Genomic DNA, 19,217 nt, shown 5'->3' with positions numbered 1-19,217 from the left:
TACTTTATTTAAACCATTTTCAGTTCAAAGCAAGAATGAACTCATTTGGAAGGTGTAAAGACAAAGCTGCAGTATAAAAGCAGTGACCCTGGTTGCCACAGGGGTGCTCACTAAACACTATTCAGGACCCCAAATAGGAGCCCCTTGAAATAATTTAACCAAGGTTGGAGTTTTTGTTGTTGCTTTTCTTTTTCCCCTTTTATTACTTGTATCACTTGTCATCCCATTGATCTTCGATTTGCTCGAGTGGGCGCCAGTAACGTCTCCATTTGTCCCTGTCGCGTGCTTGTGTAGCCCAATGATATCTGCTCGCTCCGGGAACAGGAAGAGCCTCAAATCATTCATTCAGGGTTTTGACGAAGAAGTCTGGCCATCTCATTGGTGGGCAGCCAGGTGGTCTTTTGATGTCCCATGGAATCCAGTCAGTAATAGCTCTAGTCCAGCTGTCATCTCTGAATAGCATTACGTGTCCAGCTCATCTCCCATCTGATTTTTCATGCGTTGGCAAATGAGACAGTGTCCCTGATTCTTGACCGTGGACAGAGGTCGAAACTCTGGATTCCTTCTTTCACAGCTCTTTCGATTCCTCTTTGGGATACCTGAATAGTGTTCTCATCCTGTTTTCACAGGGCCCAGTTCTCTGAGGCGTATGTTAGTGCAGGAAGAATGGTGGAGTCAAAAAGATGTGCCCGGAGCTGGAGGTTCTTTGTCCTCTTTTTTTTTTTTTTTTTTTAATTTTTATTATATCACCATGTGGAAAGTTACAAAGTTTTCAGGTTTATGTCTCAGTTATACAATATTCAAACACCATCCCTTCACCAGTGCCCATATTCCACCACCAAAATCCCCAGTATACCCCCCGCCACCGCCCCCCCCTCAACTGTATGACTGATGAATTTCACTTCATTTTCTCTCTACCTTGATTACATTCCATATTGCAAAACAAAACTCATTATTGTTGTTGGAGTTTCCCCCCAGGGAAGACAGCCCTACTAAGGAAGCATTTGATAATTGGTTTGTCATTAAAAGATTGTATATTTTCAGTTTTTAGAAAAGGTCGCACGGCCGCATTAGCGGCCGCACGGCTCGGATGTGTTCCAGTCCCGCAACCCGGAGCCATGTTAGTTGCTGCTCAGTGTCGCCAGGGTTCCATCCGGAGAAGGTGTACCAGCTGTACCTCCTCCGTCTGGATCCCTGGTGTTGTTGGCCCGGATTCGGGTCCGGAGCATTTCTCTGGCCGCGTTGCTCACCAGACTGCCTCGGTTCTTCGGCCTCTTAAACACTTCTTCAACGCTCTTGACGGTGTTACACGCTGCTCTCTTCCTCCTGCGCAGTTCTGGCGCCATGTCATTCCTCATCTTGAGTTCTCAACCCAGGTACACATAGCTGCTGCATTCGGAGATGTTCGTTCCATTGAGAGCAAATGGAACATCAGGGACTAGTTCGTTTTTCATGAACATCGTTTTATCATTTCCTTTTATAAAAAGGGTTAGTGTGTGTGTGTGTGTGTGTGTGTGTGTGTATTTTGTTTTTAGGCCGTACCCAACAGTGCTCAGGACTTACTCCTGGCTCTGCACCAGGGCTCACTCCTGATGGGACTCAGAGAACATACAAGATGTGGGAATTGAGCCCTGGTCTGCAGAGGGCAGGGCAAGTGCTTTACCCACCATGCTATCCGCAGCTGTTGCCTTTTCCCCTCCTTCCCTAGAAAATGTTATTGATAGCTTGGGTTTCTATGTGATTACAAGTTAAGGATGACCCTTTTTTGGTGGGGCAGCACACTGGGGAGGGTATTTGCCCTGCATGGCAACTACCTGGCTTTGATCCCCAGCACCCCATATTGTCCCCTGAGCCCACCTGGAGTGATCCCTGAGTACAGAGGAGTCACCCCTGAGCACAACTGGGCATAGCACAAAAACAAAAATACCCTTTGTCCTTTTGATTGAGTAAAATTTAATAGAATCTCTAGATTCCAGGTGTGCAGCATGATGACTCAGTATTTGTTGTGGTCACAATGGTCACACCCACCGGCACACAGAGTTGGCCTGTGGGCTTTCGCCCTCGAGCCATTTGTTTGGCTGACATAACTCAGCTTCTGGGCTCACTGGGAGTTTCTTGTTCTGTTGCTCCTCTCACGGGGTGCCAGTGCTCATGCGGCTTGGGCTTGCGTTTCCCTGTGACATGCAGCATCTTTTCTTGGCCTCTTGTCTTCTTAGGGGAAATTATCTACTTATATCCTCTGGTATTCATATTTTCCATTTTAATTGTTTATTATTAGAATTTTGTAACTTCATATATTTTAGGTATTATCTTCTTAAAATTTGCAGATATTTTCTTCCATTTGGCTTGTTGTCTTTAGTTTTTGACAGTGTTGCAGCTCCCAGCCCCAGCTCACTCCCAGTAGAGCTTGGGAAACATGAAGTGCTGGGTACTGAACCCCAAGTTTCCAGCCTTCAGCTAGGCTTTGCAGTTAGTTGATGGTATCTTTGCTCTGCAGAGGCCTTTTTGTTTGATGTTCCACTTAGTATTTTTGCTTCTTCTTTCTTTGCTTTGGGCATCATTTCCAAGAATTCAGTGCTGAGGTCTATGTCAGATTGTTTATATCTGATATTTTCCTCTCAGACATTTATGAGTTCATATCTTCTAGTCAAGTCCTTGGTCCATTTTAAATTTTGTGAGTTTAGGGTCTTTCCTGTGCTTTTGACTGTTCCATTTCCTCAACGAACTCTTGATGAGGAAACTGTCCTTTCCCATTGTATAATATTTCCGTTGTTTTAATTTTCCACATATCTATTGTTTTTTTTCTGGGCCTTCTATTCTGATCATTGAATTGTGTCATTTTTTGTGCCTAAAACATACAGTTATAATTTCCACACTTTGAAATATAGTTTGAAATCAAAGACCATTATGTTTCAAATTTATTCTTAACCTCTTTTTGGGGGGTGGGAGGTTTGGGACCACACCTGGAAGGGCTCAGAGGGCCATAGAGGATGCCGGAAATCAAAACCAGGCAATAGCCTTAACTGTGTATCTCCAGTCCCCTTAAATTTACTCTAATTTCTTCATATTCTTTTGGCTATTTGGGACCTTTTATGATAAACATACTAAATATACTAAAATGTATTTAATATATTGTATTGCAATTCTGTGGAAAAAATGCCATTGGAATTTCAATAGGAAATGTTTTGGGTACTGTGGACATTTTATTGGGGGTACTTGGGGCCACACCCTGAGTATTTAGGAGCTACTATGGCTCTTTGCGCAGGAATTACCTTGGGGAAGTAGGATTACCAGTGTTAGCTGCTGCATGCAAGGCACCCTTGCATTCTTCTGGAGTACTATTTCTCCAGCCCCAACAATGACCTTAATAACAAGAACCCAAAAGCATAGAATAACTTTGCATTTCTTCTTTTCATTTCTTTCATCCATGTTTTATATTTTCCCTGCTGTATCATCTTTTGATGCCATTGCATATGTACTTGTTTTCATAATTTTTCTGAAAGCTCATTATTAGTACATAGAAATTCTGCCAATTTTTAATGGTTCTGTCCTCTGCAATTTTACTGAATTAGTTTATTCGTAGTATTTTGGTGAAGTCTTCAAAAATCAAACTGGCAACCTCTCAAACAGTGGTAAAGGGACTGAGTCAGTCCTGGAGACTCAGCCACTCAGGCCATCTGGCTGATGTGAGGGTCTGAGAATGTCGTGCTGCTTGGGCCCTGCAGTGCCAGAGACCACCAGGTTGACCCTGGTAGTGTCCAGTGTCTTTCAGGACCACACCTGTGTGGGGTACGGTGATGCCAGCAGTCAACTTGCACCCGTAGGGCGAGTGCATCAGCAGCCTGATGGTGCCTTCAGGCTTCCTGATACCCCAAAATTTCTGCTGCCTCTTGCCAGACCCCAACAACCCAGGACCAAGTTTCCCAAGAAATTAAACGGCCAAAAGTTAGGTATGCGAGAGCCACACCCACAACCCACCTCCAGCTCAGCTATAGAAGCTATAGAAGCCTTGCTTCAGAGACCCAGGCTGGAACGATAGCAGAGTGGGCAGGGCATTTGCCTTGCAACCGGCCGACCAGGATTCCATTCCTCTGTCCTTCTCGAAGAGCCCGGCAAGCTACCGAGAGTATCCGCCTGCACGGTAGAGCCTGGCAAGCTATCGTGGAGTATTCGACATGCCAAAAACATTAACAACAAGTCTCACAATGGAGATGTTACTGGTGCCCGCTCAAGCAAATCGATGAACAACAGGATGACAGTGTTACAGATAGTGTTTCAGAGACCCATAAATAAATTTCAAGAGAGATCAAAAGCTACAGTTATTCTTGGACCCAAGCAAAGCTGAACAGACCAGGGTAAATCGGAGGGGGACGGGTCAGAGTCCCCAGCAGGTGCTTGCTTCCACAATCCAAAATCGCCACCGCCCCTGGCTAGACTCCACCACTTCAGGATAGACCTCACTGAGATAATCTGCTGAAAATTCGGGTATGCTGGTCTTGTGACTGAAATCTCCAGGCTTCCTCAGAGTTACGTGCTACTTCCCCCCACCTCCCTGTATTTCCGGAAGCCTCGGCAGTCACGTCCACACCCCAAAGCTTGCCACCCAGTTAAAAAAGCTAATCCAGTCTTACCTTCCCAACAAAAATACTGAATTCCCTAAACAAACACGATCACCTAAAACCTGTATTGCAAACCATAACGCACAAAAGAAGAGAGACAAAGAAGGTGCCTGCCATAGAGACAGGCTGAGGTGGGGGGTGTTGGGGGATGGTAGGAGGGAAACGGGGGACACTGGTGGTGGGAAATGTACACTGGTGGAGGACGGGTCAGTTGCATCATTGTATGACTGAAACCCAATCATCAAGATCTTTGTAATGGTCTATCTCATAGATACTAAAAAAAAAATTTTGTTTGTTTTTTGTTTTTGGGTCATACCCAGCGATGCACAGGGGTGGGGTTACTCCTTCCTCTGCACTCAGGAATTACTCCTGGCAGTGCTCGGGGGAACATATGGGATGCTGGGATTCGAACCCGGGTCGGCTGCGTACAAGGCAAGCGCCCTACCTGCTGTGCTATTGCTCCAGCCAAAAAAAAAAAAATTTTTTTTTTAAAGACCACAAATATAGTGTTAGGGGATCTCCAGGACTACTTTCAGTGGTGTTGCGGGAGTGGGGGGTGGAGGTTTGTTCCAGGAGAATCCAGATCAGGTGAGTGTAAGTAAGTGTAAGTAATATGCCCTAATCTTTTAAAAGGCAAAGTGTGGCTGGAGTGATAAGTGAATAGGGAACTTGCTTGCACCCGGCAGTCCCAGGCTCAAGAACCAGCGCCTAATATGGTCCCCCAAGCACTGCCAGGAGTAATTCCTAAGCACAGAGCTAGAAGAAAGCCCTGAGAACCACCAGGTGTGGCCCCAAAAGTAACAAAGTAATAGTTAAGAATAAGAAGAATGATAAAGAAGAGGAAAGAGTGTTATTTGGGATTCAAAGGATTTCAATTCAGAAAACAGATTTGAGTAGAAATCCAAATCATACAGAAAAGGAACCAAAAAAATGTAGTGACTTGTGAATAGGAAAATGAGGTAAGTGGCTTTACAAAAATGTTAGCTGGTGCTCAGAAACCAAAGTTACTTAGGTTCCACAGACAGGCTTACTGATTTTACCCTCATGCTGATTTGTGGATGTTGAACAATACTTGCTTAGTTGAATCAATTTTACTTGATAGGGTGTATGGTCAATGATGCATTGCTGAATTCAGTATCCTAATATCTGTTTGAAGGCTGTCTCCAAATTCATCAGGATTACTGGCTGTATTTTTTGTTTGTTTTATCTTAATCTCACTTTAGCATCAGTGTCATGATGGCCTCACGCAATGTCTCCAGAAGCATCCCCTTTTTAGTTTACTGAAGTTTGAAAAAGGTCTTTGAATGGTAGAATTCATTAGTTAGGCTGTATGGTCCTGGACTTTTATTTTGAGAGAACATCTGTATAATTGTTTTTATTTTTTTTCTTTATGGTTCAGTGTTGGACAGTTATAATCCTAAGAATTCATTTCTTATAGGTTGCCCAATTTATTGCTGTGTAAATGTTTGTAGGTCTTACGAACTCTGGTTTTTGGTTGCATTATTGCAATACTTTCACTTTTGATTTTAGGTTTCCTTTTTCTAGCTAGGAGGTTGGCAGTTGTGCCTGCTCGGAGAACCTGTGCTGCTCTGGGTTTTGTCCTTTGCCCTCTGGTCTTTATTATTTTCTTCCTTCCATACTGGGATTTGTCCATTATTCTTTTCTATTTCCATTTCTATTATTATCTTTTTACATTAGGCTTTGTTTATGTTTCGTTCTGTTATCTCCAGGGATTGATTTCCTTTTATTTTTCAGTGACCCGTGCTTGTTCAGAAGCACATTGTTCCGCATGCTGAGGATGATGTGTGCCACGGGGGCCTCACATTGGATGTGCCTGGCCACGGACTGTAGCTGCCGCGTCAGTGCATTAATCTACACGTTTATACCAATGTGAGTGGTCAGGGAAAATGCTTGATATGATTTTACGACAAATTTATTGAAACTTGTAGCCGAATTTGAAGAATGTTCCACAGGCACTGAAGAAAATGTTTTTGCCTTGGGGTGGGATGTTTTATACAGCAGCTTCTTGAACATCATTTAGTTTTGGTTCTTTGGTGTTTTTATGGTGGAGGGGTGGTAGTTAGGGGACACCTGGCAGTGCTCAAGGACTACTCTTAGCTCTTTCCTTGGTGGATGCTCCTGGAACCTCCAGTACCCCCCCAGCCCCCTCATCGTCAGAGATCAAACCCTTACCTCCAACATGCAAAGCTCTCCCATCGAGCTCTCTCCAGCCCACGACTGATTCTGACATCATGAGAAAGAAGTGACTGTTGTTACAGTGGGTGTTGCTGAAACATCTCTTTAAGCCTTTTTTTTTTTTTTTTTGGTTTTTGGGTCACACCTGGCGATGTACAGGGGTTACTCCTGGCTCTGCACTCAGGAATTACTCCTGGCGGTGCTCAGGGGACCATATGGGATGCTGGGATTTGAACCCGGGTCGGCCGCGTGCAAGGCAAACGCCCTTCCCGCTATGCTATCACTCCAGACCCTCTTTAAGCCTTTTTTGAAAAAGATGTTTTTAATTGAATACATCAGTTACAAAGCAGCTCACGGTTGGGTTTCACTCATACAATGTTCCAACATCCAGCCCTCCACCAGTGTACATTTCCCCCCACCAATGTCCCCAGTTTCCCTTCCACCATCTCTCTCTCTCTCTCTCTCTCTCTCTCTCTCTCTCTCTCTGTGGCATTATGGTTTGCAATACAGGAACTGAGAGGTTACAGTGTTTGTTCCTTTTTACCTAGTTTCAGCATAGATATTTTCATTTTTAAAATGTTTTATTGTTGTTGATTTTCTTGTGTAAGATCTATGGGCTTTTTCACTGTATCACTGTCATCCCTTTGCTCATTGATTTGCTAGAGTGGGCACCAGTAACATCTCCATTGTGAGACTTGTTACTGTTTTTGGCATAGCAAATATGCCATGAGTAGCTTACCAGGCTCTGCCTTGCTGTCGAGATACTCTCAGCTGCTTGCCAGGCTTTCAGAGAGGGACAGAGGAATCAAACCTGGGTCGGCTGCGTGCAAAGCAAATGCCCTACCTGCTCTGTTATCACTCCAGACCCCTTTTATTTTATTTTATTTTATTTTTGCTTTTTGGGTCACACCTGGCGATGCACAGGGGATACCCCTGGCTCTGCACTCAGGAATCACCCCGGCCGTGCTCAGGGGACCATATGGGATGCTGGGATTTGAACCCGGGTCGGCCGCGTGCAAGGCAAACGCCCCACCCGCTGTGCTATCTCTCCAGCCCCCAGACCCCTTTTATTTTAATGTTGCTTATGATGCATTTATTACAGGAATTCAATATCCCAACACCAATCCTACCACCGAGTTCCCTCCACCTTTTTCCCCATTTTTCCAATCACTCCTCAAGCCTGTCCCCATCACTGTATCACTGTCATCGCATTGTTCATCAATTTGCTCAAGCGGGCGCCAGTAACGTCTCCATTCATTCTAGCCCTGAGATTTTAGCAGCCTCTCTTTACTTATCCTTCCCAACGGTGCCGCATTGGAGGCTCTTTCAGGGTCAGAGGAATGAAACCCATCATTGTTGCTGTTTTTGGCATATTGAATATGCCACGGGGAGCTTGCCAGGCTCTGCCGTGAGGGCAGGATACTCTCAGTAGCTTGCCGGGTTCTCTGAGAGGAAGAACTAGACAGTAATAGTGCAGCCACACGCTTCCGGGAGCTCTGTTTTATGGTCTCTGGATCTTGGCCATTGATGGGATTACATGGTGGAGGGGACCATTTGTGGGTGTGACCACCTAGCTACTGGAAAAAGGGGGATCTGGGTGGAAGAGACCCAGTCCTGAGCCGAGCAGGCTTGGAGATCTCAGTCCCAGGTCCCACACACCTGGTTTTCTTCCTCTTCCTGTTCCTTCACGCATGGCTGTGGCCACAGCCTGCCCCCATAGCAGACCCAAAATAATTTATTTTATATAGGTTGATACCACTAAATAGCTAGTGAAATTATCAAAAAATACATAAGTAAAATTGGTGAAAATTATACCGCACTGTGGGAACATGAAATCCTTGTCTGAGGGTTTACTAAGCTGTTGTTGGTAGTGGAGTCCTCTGTGTTAATGTTTTTGTCAGTCAAACTTAGCTGGTTACATTCCATCCTCAAGTCTGGTGTGCTCCTACTGGGATGTTGGTAATGTAGAATTTGGAAATATTACATAGCTATGAATGCAGTTGCGCCAGAAAGCCCAAAATATTTAACTGGGCAGTGAGCTTATTTGGTGTGGCTGCCAAGGCTTCTGAAAAACAGAGGCTTGTGGGGAGGTCACCCACGCTGACTCTGAGAAGGCCCAGAATTCTATGCCAAAAAATACCTTGGGTATACCTGAAATTTTTGGCAATTTGGCATCTCTGTGGAGCTCGGTAATGAGGTGGTAGAGTCTGGCCGCAGGCATGGCAGCAGCTATTGCTGTGTGAGTGTGGCTTCTGGGGTTCTGCAGGGTGGGGACTTGGCCTGCTCCACTCTGGAAGTTGCCCAGGACGTCTCAGCCAGGACTGATGTATCCGAGAAGTTTCTGTGCTAGTTGACTCATTTGAAATTTAATCAGGAGCCTCTGAAGCAGGAACAGTAGATGAGCTTGTGTGGTGGCAGCAGTGGAATGAGACCCATTTTTTAAACTCTGCTTCAAGTCTGCTGTTGTACCACCCTGTTGTATTCTTCAGTAGGGCACTTGGTCTGTTTGGGCTTGGGGAGCGCAGATGGCAGTGCTCAGGGTACCAAGTGCACTGCAGCCCTGTCAGCCATCCACCTGGCGTCAAGCTAGCTTTCATATGCTTCAGTTCTGTGACTACATTTTGATTCTCTTTTACATACTGTGAAATTCTCTCTGAATTCACCTGTTGAGTTCAGTGAGCATCTTTATGACTACTTCTGAATACTTTGTCTCCATTTCATTAAGGTCTTTCCCCAGGTTTTATCTTGTTCATATTTGGAACATACTACTTTTTACTCACTTTGCTGGACTTTGTTTCTATGTATTAGGCCAAACCCTGTCATTCTTGTGGGTGGCTCTGTGTGGGTGTTAAAGAATTTTGTTAAACTTTACCCTGGCTTCTGGGTAATCCAACTTTGGGCCGCCAAGGTAGTATACAAAGGGGAGGAATGTCTTCTTACACCCGACTCAGGGCTGACTGGAGCCCAGAGCCTCATGGGTCAGCCTTTAAAATATGCCATCTTGCATGGAGCATTGCTCCTTGTTGGGGAAGAGTTGTTTAGCTCGCTCAGATCCTCTTCTCACAAAACTGTTCCATATGTGACTGTTTTTCTGCCATGTCTGAAGAAAAGGTGATACAGGATCATTCTAAATTGACATCTAAAGCTCTATCCATGGAGGCTCCTGAAGTTTAGTCTGGATCATGTGGCTTATACAGCCCATTAGAAGTAGTGCAGACTGGGGCCAGAGAGTACAGTGGGCAGAGCATTTTCCTTCGCTCAAGGCCAACCTGGGTTCAATCTCCAGGCCCCACATACTCCCCTGAGCCCTACTAGGAGTGGTCCCTGAGCAGAGATGAGAGTAAGCCCTGAGCATTGCCAAGTATGGATCAAAAACAAAAAAACCTGGGTTTGCACAGGGAGGAAGCATATCCATGTTTATTTTGTATATTGTAGCCATCTTAGAATGAAGAAAGAGCATGCTTTATTTAAAAAAATATTTATTATGGAGATGTACCTTTAGTTAGTTTTAAGGAATGTACTGGACAATAGTCTTAACATATACTTACACAAATCTGCAACCATTTTAATTTTAAGATATCTACAATGATTTACAAGTTTTATAAGAAATCATCATTTCACCAATACTGTTGATAGAGTTCAGATCATCTTGCTTTTTTCACTTCACTCTGTACTTGTAGAAGGAGCACAGCATGTGGGTAAAGTTCCAGCCTAGTGCTAATGACAGTCCATAGAGCAGAATGAGAGGTGCAAATGGATAGAGAAGAGTGACTGTCTTTTTCAAAAATGGCAATGCTGGAAAAGAAAGAAACTCATTTTTAAAAATGACTAGTAAACAGGCTGCTCCAATTATAACATGGGATGCCTAAGAGAATGCACATGGAATCAGCACTAGGGTGCTGGAGATGGAATTACATTGCTATCTCTCCTCTACCATTAGCTCTTTCTTATTCATAGCTGAGAAAACCAGAAGGGGATTATTTCAGCAAATCTGAACTGCAAGGTTTAGAGTGAGAGAGGAACATCAGGAACATTAACAAGAGCACCCATGACTGCTTCAAAATCTCTAAGGATTCAGCTGGCTGAGATTTCTCGACACTGGAAGCATTGTACTTCCCACCCTGGGAAAGTTAGAGCTCAACTAATGCCCAAATCTCTTTGATCAAAGAGCTAAAAACCCTCAGTGTAAGGTCTGTCCCCACATGACTCAACTTAGGTATTTCTCTTACAGGACACCCAGATGAAATGTAGCTGCACTCAAACTATTCTAAATTGGAGAACATTACCAAAATAACAGTTTTACTCCTAAAAACCACAAAGTTGCAGAGTTCTAATCAAGAGATATGAGAAACCTGAGTGTAGCACATCACACATTTCCCTAAACTAGTAAAAAAAATAAGGATTGCCCCAAAGCAAAATTACAATCTTAGCAGAGCTGACCAGTTCCTCTTGAAGGGGCAGGTTCACATCACAGGAGAGTAAAGGGCTAACCATAATGCTAACAAATCGTGGTATCTCTATATTTAATTTATCTTTATTTACCGGAAATGACTCCTTCATACATAAAAGAATGAAGTAAATGCTTCTCATTCATATTAAGAATGAACTGCTAGCAGGACTTGGCAATAATGTTTACAAATAAATTAACTTGCAAACACGTTCAGAGATGGATAAAGGCTGGGCCTGATCTCTGGTCATAAAAAAAGAAAAAGCAGTGCTGCAGAGCTGGTACAGCAGTTGCAATGCTTGCCTGCATGTGGCCGATTTGAGTCCGATCCCCAGTTCCAAAAGTGGTCCCTGTACCCAGCCGAGTGATCCCTGAGCACAACCAGGAGTAAGCCCTGAGGCCAGCTGAGTGTGGGCCCAAAACAGAAACAAAAAACAATGAAAAAAGAGAAGGTGGCAAAGATCTGAACACATGAACATTTATATATTCATGTGTCCATTACACTGGACTCAAGCCTTCCTTACTCTAACCTATTAGAGACAAAACCAGAACTGGCAAGCCTGAAAGAGTAAACTCCCTTCCTCTAACTGGGAAACAGTATAGTCTAACATGAAATCTTAGATTATAAAATCTGTCATATGCCATCAATTCTGCTTCCTTGTTACAGGCAAGTGAATCTCTCATCTGAAAAATGAAACACCTACATAACATAGCTGCTAAGCATAATTCATATATAATTCATATGTAAGTATAAGTATAGTAAGTGTAATTCATATATAAGTATCTGTAAATGCTCTTGAAGAATTTTTAAAGTTTCAATTGCTGAAACAACTTTTCATCTCTCTGTTAATTTTCCAGTCAACCAAAGAAAAACTGTTGGGTTTTCCCCCTCCCCTCTCCAAAAAAATTTTTACTTACCACTGTATCCTAGGAAAGTTACATAGATATAATAGCCAACTGCAACCAGCCATAAGGTATTTCCAACTAAATATCCAATAAATGTGTCTGTTAGGATAACATCTGCCAGAGAGATACATACAATCAATCTCCTTTGGGGCATACAAAAAAAATCTTGATAATATTTTGAGAAATAACAGTTACTTACGATTGATAAAAAAAAGCTGGATGAAGTGCAGAATGACAAGAAGGGGATAAAAAGCATTCAGATGCACATCGAAGGCGTAGCCCCATTCCACATCACACTCTCTGCTCTGCCGCTTCACTAAATATTTATTAGAGACAAACCTAAAGGCAAAGTCCACAGTTATTTTAAAATAAAATAAAATGGACCTCCTATTTTCTACCATCTCTATACCAAGCAAAAAAATCTCTGCCTTACCCTAGTGAGGAAAGAACCGACAGCAACTTAACTACGTCAATCAGTATATAGACGACAGAGGGACAGAGGACACAGGGGAAAGCACATTAAATGTGGAGAGTTGTGGAGGAACACCAACATGACAGATACCTGTCTTTACTCCTGTCCCAACAGGAGCCACCCCAGAACAAGACAGAAGAGTATGCTCCAGCCTCGGTTGGCTGGGAGGCCAGGCTGCTGTGAGAAGTTATGAGAAGGAAGTGCTGTCACGTGGACCTAAGTGTCTGTGGAGAGGTCTCAGCAGTGCAGAAGCAGCCCAGGGCTGGGGTGGAGAGCAGTGAGGGAGCCTCTGCTGAGCACTGGGCACTGCGGGTAAGCCCTGATTCTGATCCTGTCCATGGGGATTCTGGGGGGATCTGAGCCAGCAAAGAAGGGAACAGGAGCTTGGCAGATAGTAGTTTATACCTGTAGTACCCGAGCAGCCATGCCCCCAGCAGCTGGGCTCTCTGTATGGCCCCTGTAGGCACACACTCCACCAGGGACCTGACACTATATCCCATATCCTGCTCAAGCACCTCACCTTAGACCCAGAACTGCCTCTGCCCAGAAAGGAGGCCAGACTCTAGCCCACTGACCTGCAGGGCTGCTCATGATTCCAGAACAAACTCAATGACTCACAACTAACTTAGAGCCTTCTCTCATGCTGAATATGAACCCCAGTCCTGGCCATGCAGGAAGTCTGCAGAGTACAGATGATTGTGACACCTGCCCACAGACAGTCCTGAACACAAGCCAGTCGCAAACACGCATACATGAGCCAGTCCCGGACACTGGGCATACCCAAGCAAGTCCCTGACACCAGATGTACACAAGCCAGTCCCAGATACTGGATGTATACCAGCCAGTCCTAAATGGAACAGATTGGTGAAATGCCCTTGCTTAAAAAAAAAAAGGGGGGGGCGGGAGGAGGGTGCTGGAGCACAGCAGGTAGGGCATTTGCCTTGCACACGGCCAAGCCGGGTTCAATTCCCAGCATCTCATATGGTTCCCCGAGCACTGCCAGAAGTAATTCCTGAGTGCAGAGCCAGAAGTAACCGCTATACATCACCGGGTGTGACCCAAAAAAAAAAAAAAGAAAAAAGCTAACAAAAATGTACCCTGTCAAGCCAGAAAGAGGGTGTCATTACTCAAATGTACAGATAATATAGGATCAAGAATCACAGAAAAATCAGGTACATATAACACCACCAAAACAGACTAACACAATTCTAAACACTGACCCTACAGAAACTGAGATGTGACCCTAGGAAATGGTTCCAGTCTGGCGTACGTGCTGTCTCTGGAAGCCTAGGATCAATCCCTGGTGCCTCATGGTCCCCCAAGCCATTAGTAGGAAGTTGTTCCCGGGCACTGCCAGGTATGGCCTAGGGAAAAAATCTAATAACTCATTAACTGTCAAAGGGTTCAGAATAATCCTGTGAAGGAAGTTTAGTGATCGATAAGAAAGGCAGAAAAAAAGTTAAGAAAAATTCATGTGCAGGGGCCAGAGAGATAGTACAGGGGTTGCTTGCCTTGCCCACAGCAACCAGGTTTCATTCCTGGTATCCCATATGACCCCTGAGCACAGAATCAGAATTAAGCCCTGAGCACAGTGGGTGTGCCCCATTACCCATCCCCCTCCAAAAACAGAAAATGAATCAAACTGAGTCCAAAATTAGAAGAAATGAAAAGATAAATATTAGAGTATAACAGAGAACAGAACAACAGGAAAGACTAATAAAACTTAAGAGTAAGTTCTTTGAAAGTTAGACAAGATTGACAAACCCTGGGGCTGAAGCAATAGCACAGCGGGTAGGGTGTTTGCCTTGCACGCAGCCGACCTGGGTTTGATTCCCAGCATCCCATATGGTCCCCTGAGTACCACCAGGAGTAATTACTGAGTGCATCAGCCAGGAGTAACTCCTGTGCAGTGCCAGGTGTGACCCAAAAAGCAAAAAAAATAATACATACATAAATAAAAAGATTGACAAACCCTAAGTTAGACAAAAGAATCTTTTACTAAAAAAAAAAAAAGCTATTGCAATTGATATAACAAATGAAAAGAATCGTAGAAGTTTCTCTGAACCAACAAATTGAACATTCTAGAGAGAAATAGAGAAACGCTAATGTAACTTTCCATGACAGAATTAGGAAATAAATATAAAATGTGGGGGCTGGAGTGCTAGTACAAAGGGTAGGGTATTTACCTTGGACACAGCCGATCTGTTTAATCCCTAGCATCCCATATGGTTCCCCAAGCCCACCAGGAATAATCCTTGAGCAGAGAGCCAGGAATAAACCCTGAGCACTGCTGTGTGTGGCACCCAAACAAAAACATACAAAAAGATATGCTAAAGGTCAACAGGTACAACAAGCACATAACAAGATACCCCAGTATCACTAGTATTCAGAGAAATGCACATCAAAACCAGGAGACGTGAGGAAGAGGCTTAATGGAGAGTATGCTTTGTACATGCAAGGCACACCCTCCACCAGTACTGCACTCCTTCCCTGCTGAGTTATCACCTCTGACTGGTTAGGATGGCTATCACTAAAGGACAGAGAAGAGGAACATGGTTGCTATAGATGCCAGAGGCTGGTGTCTGTAGTGCCTTAGGGAGGTTCGCAGTTACTTATGCTTTATCTGTTTATAGTTCCTCACACAATTCATAATGCAACCAAATACATGGAGTATTTTTCTTAAAAAAAAAAAAAAAAAAAAATTGAGGGCCATGCCTGGGAGTGCTCAGGACTTACTCTTGGCTCATTCCTGGCTCTTCACTTCAGGGGAACCCATAGGATACTGGGAACTGAACCAGACTGACTGTATACCAGGCAAGAGCCCTACCCACTGTTCTATCACTCCAGCCCACTGGTGCCCCCAGGCTACTCCAGGTTTGTCTGGGGCAGGCACTCTGGTCCTCTGAGCTACCTCCCTAGCCCATGAGTCTTTAACCTAATATGATATAAACTCTCCTATCGGAACTGAACTCCATGCTGTCATGATTTTTATGATCCTATGGAGTCTGCACAGCAGACTGCACATAACACACTAGTGTTTTGAAAATCTTACATACTATTTTTTCACATACACTTTCAATGGGTATTTTGGTAAAAGATATATGGCTTAGTTAGCAGTATCAAATTTTAGCTTGGTCTTTTTAATTCTAGTTAATGATGCAAAGCATTAACTGACTGCTTGAATTCATGCAAAACTGAACTAAATTAGTAAAAGATAACAATGGTAAAATTAAATGTTGATGTTATCAGAGGTTACAATTTCAGAATTTTGTTTGAAATAGTAATAGCTGCCAATATCGAGCACCTGTAATATACAAGGTATACGAGTAAAGAGAGGCTGCTAAAATCTCAGGGCTAGGATGAATGGAGATGTTACTGGCGCCCGCTTGAGCAAATCAAATCAATGAACAACGGGGATGACAGTGATACAGTGAATATACAAGGTGCTTTCCATAGGACATTCTTCTCCAAAAAACTACACAGCAGTAACTCATTTGACAAGAGTAGACTAGGACGATTACCCAATAAATGACTGAACTGACATAGAACCCCAAGGCTCTATGACTAAAATGTTCTGCAGGATCACCATCACATACTTTACCACCTTTCTTCTCTAAGGATCGCATGCCACATCCATTCTCTTTATCTACCTTGCCAACTACACAGGAGCACTTTTATCTGTAGAAAAACTGAAAAATCAAACACACTCAGATTTATACTTAGTCCCAGTCCACTAGATTTGTTTGAGTCTAGGCAGAATGAGAATTATTTCAGTACTTGTATGCATGTTCTTGTGTATATGTCTCAGTAGGCATGAAAAGTTTAACAATAAATTCCTGTTTAAGAGTACTTCATGTAAAAAAAAAAAAAAAAAGAGTACTTCATGTAATGCCAAAGAGAATCCCTGAAACAAGACACCTTGAAAGTGACCCACCAACAAATACAACAGAGGGGCCAGAGCAATAGTACAGCAAGTAGGGCATTTGTTTCGCACCCAGCTGACCTGGGTTCAATCCCCAGCATCCTATATAGTCCCCAAACACCACCAGGAGTGTTTCCTGAGTGCAGAATCAGGAGGAACCCCTAAGTATTATAGGGTGTGACCTCCAGGACTTCAAGAAAAAAAAAAAACCAAAAAATAAATACAAAAGAATATTGTCACTGGTCAACTGCATATTTTTTCTAAATCAGTAATTTTTCAGTATGATATACCCATTATTTTAATTCAATTACTGGGTGTACTTTGATGAGTAAATACGAGTGTGTTCTGTTATCAGTACTAATACAGGAGTACAAATTAAAATCCTGGAGGTCAAAAATCGTATTTTATTATATTTCAATTTCCAGCAGCTATTATGCCTCTAAATAAGCATACACAGGTTCTACTGCAATATCTGAAAAACCGAAGCAATGATACTCACCACATTAAAGTTGATATGAGAAGACCAACGCCTATACAATCTATGAACACAACCCAAAGGAGCAGCTTTATCGTTTCAAAAAATCCCATGTCGAGCACAAAGCCAAATCCTATAGTGGACACTGAAAGGGAAAATTCACAAGATTCATTCACACACCTTGCTAGGGTCTAGAGGTATGTGGTACAATCCCTTTTCTCTAGATGTTTCACCTCTGAGGAAGACAAAGACAAAAGCAAACCCCCAAAGATGTACTAAGCGTGATGATGAAGAGGCACACCGCCTCAGAGTGGAGAACACTACGCGCTCACCAGGCGCGCGTCTGTCCCTGGCTCACCAGAGGGCCCTGCACTCAGAACAGCAACGGCCCACTCCAGGAGCCTTCAACACCACAGGGCGGGTCAGCCCTTCCCTTCAGCTACCGGACGCTTAGCGCAATTTCTCAGTCACGCTCACTACGGATCTGCTGCTGGATCTGCTCCATCTGGAGGGGCGACTCCTGCTGGATCCTCCTTTCCCGGGAGGGTTCCGGTCAGCTGTCACTTTGTCACCACTGAAAACCGTGATCAACGACCTCTACCTTTCACAAACCCGCAGGAACAAATCACCCTGAGCAGAATCCCCTCTTCCTTGTGAGATTTGGGAGACGTGGGTAGGGGAAAGGCGGCGTCCAAGCGCCGGCACTCACCGCACAGCCAGACGCTGAGCAGGACCAGGAAGGCGGGGTCGTCCCGGGCCCACTGGTCCTTCGTCTGCTTCCGGTAGTGGAAATTCCTGTAGACGCGCTGCGGGGACGTGAACAGGTAAAGCATCTGCCAGGCGGCGAACTCGAAGTCCATCTGCCGCAGGCGGAAGAGCCGCCGCAGGTACTTGGAGCGCTTGGCGCCCGCAGTGTGGCGGGCCGCGTCCCGGGAGCTCAGCGCCCCGTTGCCCTGCGCCGGCGAGCCCACGGCCGTGCTGGGCAGCATCCTCCGGAGGGGGCGGGAGGCTGCGGCGCCGCGGCGGAGATACGGGCCGGGCTGAGGCGCCGCCCTCGCGGCCCCCGGGACGGAAAGGCCAGACGCTGAGGCGCCGCGGCGGAGACACGGCCGGCCGGGCTGCGTCGGGGTCCCCGGGGCGAAGAGGCGAGAGGCTGAGGCGACTCGGCTCACTCACGAACGTCACAAACGCCAGAAGAGCGGAGCGAGGTTCAGCCCCGGCGGCGAGTCGGGTCCCGCGGGAACGCGCGCTCGGGGCTCTCTCCGGAAGCCCGCGGCGGCTACGGGAGGGTCTGGCGCCTCACGCCGGGGCCACACAGCAGCCGGGCCCAGCAGCCGCCGGGGCCCGCTTCCCTTCCGGCCACGGAGCCGGCGCCCCAGAAGTGACGTAGCAACTGCGCCCGCTTCCGCCGCTCTCGGGGGCGCCGGAAGTTGCTGCCCGCGGCGGCCCGACTGGCGCGCGCCGCCAAGAGGATGCGGTTCCGGGTCGCGGCGGCCCCCGGAGCGGCGCAGGTGCTTCCGGCCGCCGCTACGGGTTGCCTGCGAGTCGCCGCTGACTGAGGCTGGACCCTTGGGTGCCCGAGTCAGGGATTAGGGATTTGTGAAACTTTAGAGCAAAAGTACATTTTTTTCTCTGCTGGGAATGTCTTATTTTTTCTGGAAGCACAGTTTTATTCGGATACATATAGTACCAAATAAAGTATGTGGTGGACGTGTGAAACTGCTTTAAGATTTGTTTATCTTTAAAATTTATATTTCTATTTTTTTAAATGCAGATTTTATCATTCAGTGTCATCGTGACCTAAGATTTTAATTACATGTTTATAATTCCCTCACAGGACAGCCTGGCAAGCTCCCAATGGCATATTAATATGCCAAATACATAACAATAATGGATCTCATTCTCCTGATCCTGAAAGAGCCTTTAATGCAGCCCCATTGCGAAGGATGAGTAAGGAGAGGCTGCTACACTCTCAGGCTGGGACGAATGGAGACGTTACTGGGCATGCCGGAGGAAATTGAGGATCAACGGGATGGTAGTGCTAAATGCAGGAGTACTGCTAATTATTCAGCCATTGATTAAAATGATTGAATTGGCATGAACTCCACATTACTTTAAAAAAAAAAGTCTAAAGTGAATATCCTTGAGGTAGACCATTATAAAGCTGTTCATTATTGGGT

The 19,217-nt window shown here is 45.0% G+C and overlaps 1 protein-coding gene and 1 pseudogene across 1 annotated transcript; one reads left to right on the top strand and one right to left on the bottom strand.

Annotated features, from left to right (window-relative positions):
* Positions 1-19,217, top strand: part of LOC129399564 (uncharacterized) — a 742,397-nt pseudogene that overhangs the window by 146,316 nt on the left and 576,864 nt on the right.
* UNC50 (unc-50 inner nuclear membrane RNA binding protein) lies at positions 10,214-18,440 on the bottom strand. The gene is made up of 5 exons (XM_004615802.2): positions 17,747-18,440; positions 17,062-17,182; positions 12,368-12,507; positions 12,181-12,282; positions 10,214-10,610 (listed from the first exon to the last, which is right to left on the bottom strand). Exons 1-5 carry the CDS (start codon positions 18,024-18,026, stop codon positions 10,474-10,476), a joined length of 780 nt encoding a protein of 259 aa, XP_004615859.1. The 5' UTR covers positions 18,027-18,440; the 3' UTR covers positions 10,214-10,473.

The sequence above is a fragment of the Sorex araneus genome, chromosome X (genome assembly GCF_027595985.1).
Source record: "Sorex araneus isolate mSorAra2 chromosome X, mSorAra2.pri, whole genome shotgun sequence".
Classification (NCBI taxonomy): Eukaryota; Metazoa; Chordata; class Mammalia; order Eulipotyphla; family Soricidae; genus Sorex; species Sorex araneus.
The sequence above is the reverse complement of the archived record's forward strand: the minus strand, read 5'-3'. Positions and strand labels throughout refer to the sequence as shown.